This window comes from Neltuma alba, unplaced genomic scaffold (assembly GCF_004799145.2).
Source record: "Neltuma alba isolate B1F8T4 unplaced genomic scaffold, ASM479914v2 tig00010270_pilon, whole genome shotgun sequence".
Classification (NCBI taxonomy): domain Eukaryota; kingdom Viridiplantae; phylum Streptophyta; class Magnoliopsida; order Fabales; family Fabaceae; genus Neltuma; species Neltuma alba.
Window position 1 is genome coordinate 357125 of NW_021635195.1, and position 5228 is coordinate 362352.

A 5228-nucleotide genomic window follows, 5' to 3' on the forward strand; every position below is an offset into this window, starting at 1 on the left:
TGGCTATCACATGGTTCCATTCCTGACCAGTACTGTGGTTACCAAGAATTCGGCCGCATCTGCGATGATGGCTATCCCATCTACTCTTCACCAGCTGGGTTATATTATCGTTTCACGGACATAGATGGTGATAATCATTACCTTCACCTCGTTGATTTTGATACCTTCTACCAAACATGTCCGAGGGTAGTTCACAAAGTTCCGTTGGGCAACTTACTCCTTCCTCGATTTCGTTTGCATTTGAAACTTAGGTCTTATTGCAATTCCAGTTCTCACCGCTCTTATGCGTTGCCCATAACGGGCTTTTCATCTGTGGTGGGGAACGAGAGTGGGGGCTTTGATTGGTCTAGGAATTCTGAAGAGAGCGTTACGGAGATAAATTTGAAGGGCCATGTTACAAGTGAAGGGTTGATGAATGAGCATAAAGAAGAGGCCATGAATGAAGGTTTTTGTGCTTGATCGGCAAAGAGTTTGTGATGAGTGCGAAGATTCTGATGGGTTGTGTGGCTACAATAATGCTGAAAATGAGTTCATGTGTTTCTGCAAGGATGGCAGCGAACAAAGCAATGGCTGCTCAAGTATGTTAGCAATAAGCTGGATCATATATTCATTGAAAAGGTGTGGTCGCAATCTATTGCAACAGAACATGTGGCTCTTTCGTTCTTGATGGCAGTCTGAAACATACTAACTAGTTGGTGGAATACATACATTGCGAGAAACCTGTACATAAAAGATTGCACTATACATAATATTTGCTAATGGTTTGACTGTATAAATTTATTAATTAGATGTATTGAAAGATATTAATAAAACATGCTTCATTACTCTTTACATTAGCCCTGCATTTGTCAGTAAGTACATGTTGACTCTTTAGGTCTCTAATCCTTTTAATTCACACGATTTCACTCATTCGTGTTTTGTTAATGAAATATATGCTTTTTTTTGTTTGTGACAGGGAGACGCATGTAAACATCGTCAGCCTCTTTGGTTCTTGTCCTGAAGGCAGCAAAAACACAGTCGTATAAGAACTTACGCCCAATGATTCACTTGAAAAGTTCATATGCAGGAGGGATATTTAGACCCAAATGATCCATCCTTAAGTTGGGAAAGATTACTCCAAATTGCAAAAAGGATAGCTAAAGGACTCGAGTATTTGCATAGTGGTTGCAACCCTCAGACACTGCATTTTGACATTAAACCTAACAATATCTTTTTGGATAAAAGCTTTTATCCAAAGATCTCAGATTCTGGACAAGCTAAACTTTGTTCTAGAACACATAGTACCGTCTCAGTGCCTGGTGCAAGAGGCACTGCTGGGTATATTGCTCTAAAAATATGGAATAGGAACTTTGGAGGAGCCTCCCACAAGTCAGAGGTGTTTAGCTATGGAATGTTGATTTTAAAAATGGCTGGAGGAAGGCAAGATATCAATGGAGAAGGGAGTGATTCAAGTGATAAATATTTTCCTCATTTTGTATACAAGCAAATTGCAGTAGACAAGAATATTACAGAACATGATGACATGATGTTGGGATTATGGTGCGTACGGACAATGCCATCAGATAGACCTGTCATGAGTAGAGTGATTGAGGTGTTAAAAGGAAGCTTGGAACAGCTCTCAATTCTACCAAAGCCTTCCATATTTTCTCCTGTAACACCAAGAAATGAAGAGGAAAATTGTGCTCCATGTTATTCTGTTTATGTTTGATTAGTTACTCTGTAGATGGTTGTAATACAGACACCTCAGCTTGCTGATCTCTGTAAATATAGTGATGAATTATGTGGCAGTCCTTTCTCCCAGTTTTGCGTCTCTGTACCATGCTAATGCGAATGTACAGCCACTAAGAATATTCCATGTCATCTGAATAAATAATGAAATAATTTAAAATCAAATTATTTGACTAAGTATCAACAGGTGCTTTTCTTTTTTTTTGGCTGGTGTGGTTTCTTTTCATAATGATGTTCGTCAGTTTGGATTTCAACTTTAAACTGCTATTAGTAAAATCCAGCTCAGTAATTGCGGATTGTTCAGGACATAATTGATGTGAAATTCACTGAAAGGTAGAGTGAAAAAAAACATGACCACCCACAACTTGTATTTAATAAAAATAAAACTTTTCTGAGACAAATAATAATTGAGGTGTGAATGGGTTTCGTTGAATTTTATATTATTTTTTTAAATCGTAAATTTGACTTTTCGGTGGTGGTGTTTCTTTTAGTAAAACAAAATTGATTTTATGAAAACATTTTTGGATGAAAAAAGGTAGCGTAATCTTTTACCGGTGAGATTGCCGCAAAGAATTGGGAAAAAAAGAAAAAGCCCCTTTCGATGATCATTGATATTGGAAGTAGCTTAATCAACAAATTTGAACAACAAAAATAAATTAATAGATGAGCGTACTTTTGTGAGTTGTATTTTAGGTTGTACTTGGGATTTTTTTGAGTGCTTTTTTTTAGTAGGATGGTATCGCTAACTCAGGGTATCCCAGCTTATCAGCCAGACTAATCCCAGAGTGCCTCGCGCAGGTATCAAGCCCATGACGTGATAGGGAAGGCGCCTTGCGTTTCAGTTTGCGACCAATTGGACCCGACCTTTGCAGGCTTTTGAGTGTTTTTTTAGCTGCGGGCATTAGTGTTTGTACTTGATTTTTTTCAATTGATATTTTTTTCAATTGATAAAATAAACTCTGTTTTTGTCAAAAAAAAAATTGTAACACGTTGATGATTTTGCTTGAAAAGCTGCTGCCATTATTATAATGCTATGACTTTGGATAATCATCAGGCCTAGATCAGATTCGGATATTCTAAATCTTAATATTTTCATCATTTAAAAAAGATTTCTTGAAACAATATAAATGAAACATAAATTCTACACGTCCAATCATGCTGGAAACTTGGGATCCAACCTTATAAAAGCGGCATCCTTGTTGCAGAACCACAAGATGAGCCTGTAATATCCGCGTTAAATTTGACTCCTCGTGAAACACATGCCTTGTACACCTATTCAACACGAAACCAGACAGATCTTAAAAGGAAAATTATAATTAGGTCCTAAAAAAATATTTAATTATTCTAAAATCCATTGATATTTGAGGAGTATGACTAGCATAGAAAATAATAACTTGTTTATGTTTCTCATTTGTACATTTTAGTAATTAAATTCTTTCATGGGAACATAATTTTTCCTAATTAAAATCCTAAATCTACTCGTAGAACAAGTCAATTACGAAGTTATACTCCTAAACAAGTCAATTTTGGCACATCGTCATCTTCCCCATCGTACAAGGGCTTGACCCTTGATAATTCTACTTTGGCACAAATTGTTCACATTTCAAATTCCAACTTATTATTGACTTTCCAACGTCTTCCGAGTTATACTATCTCTTATCATCAATATAAGAGTTACTCTTCTAGTTAAATTTATAAGGTAGAGAGAAGATATTTTCTTGTTCTTATTTATAGGGTATTAAGAGAAATTTTTTTTATAGATGCATAATTTTATTCTTCATTTATTATTGTGTTAACTTTCTTTATATGAGGTATAATATATATTAAATTGAAATAAAATTAAAAAGTTGTTCAATTTTAAATAAAAGTTAATGAAATTCAAGGTTTTTTTGGCTCTGTGTGAAACATGTTGGAAGTGACTTATAAATAAGATCAAAGGAGTAGTTTGATATTTAATTTGATCCTAAATATAAGATTCCAATTCACTTTATCTCTCATATTTATCTTTTTTTTTTAAAAATAATTCTTATAATAGTTGCACATGTTAAACTAGTTCTTACTAATACACATGATTAACAATAATATTTTAGGGAAGACAACATATATTTATTATAAATAATTAATTTAACCAATCTTCCTAATATATTCAAATTAGTTAAGTTCTCTTATACCGACGATGAGAAGTAATATATAATCTATTGTGGAAAATATTCGAGTTTTACACTTGCAAATAGGAAAAATGACCGTAAAATACCATGTGAATTTTAAAAAGACAAATAAGGCACTTGAATAAGAAAAATGACAAAGAAGGCATCAGGTACCAATTTGGAATTTTAATTTTTGGCCTAAAGACCGAATTGCCCTTATTATGTTTGAAAACTGAGGAGATAGAGAAAGGTAGAAACCGCCTCCTCCCGGCGAAAGCAATCGCCCTACTCGGCAAAAGAGAAACTGCCCCCACTTGGCGAAACCAATCCACCTACTCGGTGAAACTAATCCCTCCCCTTAGCGAAACCGAATCCCCCTACTCGATGAAACCAATCCCTCCACTCAACGAAACCGAACCCCCCACTCGACGAAACCAAATCCAAGCTTCTCTAGTCACCGAAAAAGGTTCTCCGATTTGCAAGGGGATTTGTATGTAAGGGGATTTGCAAACTATTTTCAAGAAATATAAAGTTGCCTGATTTTCAAGTATTGTTAAATTATTTGCCCAGAATGTTACTACATGTATAACGAGATTTATAACTCACGAAGTGAATTTGACCACTTCTTTAAGGGGTTTGACAACCTGTTTTGAGGGGCAGGGCAACTTTTCTCTACAAAAATATAATTCCATGCTGAAATTTGACAAAACACATAGTAGGATTTACAACTTTCACAGTGAGTGTTACTACATTTTCAATGGGATTTGTAACCTTTAGTGAGGGGCTGGCCAATGTTTCTGTAAAAAATAAAACAATTCCACGCTGAATTTTACAAAACACATAATGGGAATAACAACTTTCACAATGAGATTTACTACTTTTTCAATGGGTTTTGCAACCTTTTGTGAGGGGGTGGGCAACTTTTCTGTAAAAAACAAAACAATTCCACGCTGAATTTTACAAAACACATAGTGAGAATAACAACTTTCACAGTGAGATTTACTACTTTTTCAATGGGTTTTGCAACCTTTTGTGAGGGGCTAGGCAACGTTTCTGTCAAAAACAAAACAATTCCACACTGAATTTTACAAAATACATATTGGGAATAACAACTTTCACAATGATATTTACTACTTCTTCAATGGGCTTAGCAACTTTTTGTGAGGGGCAGGGTAAATTCTCTATAAAAAACGATACAATTTCACGCTGAATTTTACAAAACACATAGTGGTATTTACAACTTTCATAGTGAGAGTTACTACTTTGTGTAATGTAATGCATCATTCACGAAACAATATTTGCCAAAAACCAGCAGCCATATAACAACAGATACATTACATATATTCAAATGAC

The 5228-nt window shown here is 34.9% G+C and overlaps 1 protein-coding gene across 1 annotated transcript; it reads left to right on the forward strand.

The window, feature by feature from the left end:
- The first annotated feature begins 548 nt into the window (after positions 1 to 548).
- Positions 549 to 1825, forward strand: LOC114755466 (PR5-like receptor kinase). The gene is made up of 3 exons (XM_028944348.1): positions 549 to 578; positions 1067 to 1651; positions 1739 to 1825. The coding sequence occupies exons 1-3, from the start codon at positions 549 to 551 to the stop codon at positions 1823 to 1825; spliced, it is 702 nt and encodes a 233-aa protein (XP_028800181.1).
- Positions 1826 to 5228: the final 3403 nt, after the last annotated feature.

What these genes read in the sequence shown, in the direction of transcription:
- LOC114755466 (XM_028944348.1), top strand. Translation starts at nt 549, where the DNA reads ATGGCAGCGAACAAAGCAATGGCTGCTCAA. An exon ending in ACAAAGCAATGGCTGCTCAA is followed by an intron (nt 579 to 1,066) that starts GTATGTTAGCAA and finishes GTTCATATGCAG; the next exon opens with GAGGGATATTTAGACCCAAA. An exon ending in AGCCTTCCATATTTTCTCCT is followed by an intron (nt 1,652 to 1,738) that starts GTAACACCAAGA and finishes GTTGTAATACAG; the next exon opens with ACACCTCAGCTTGCTGATCT.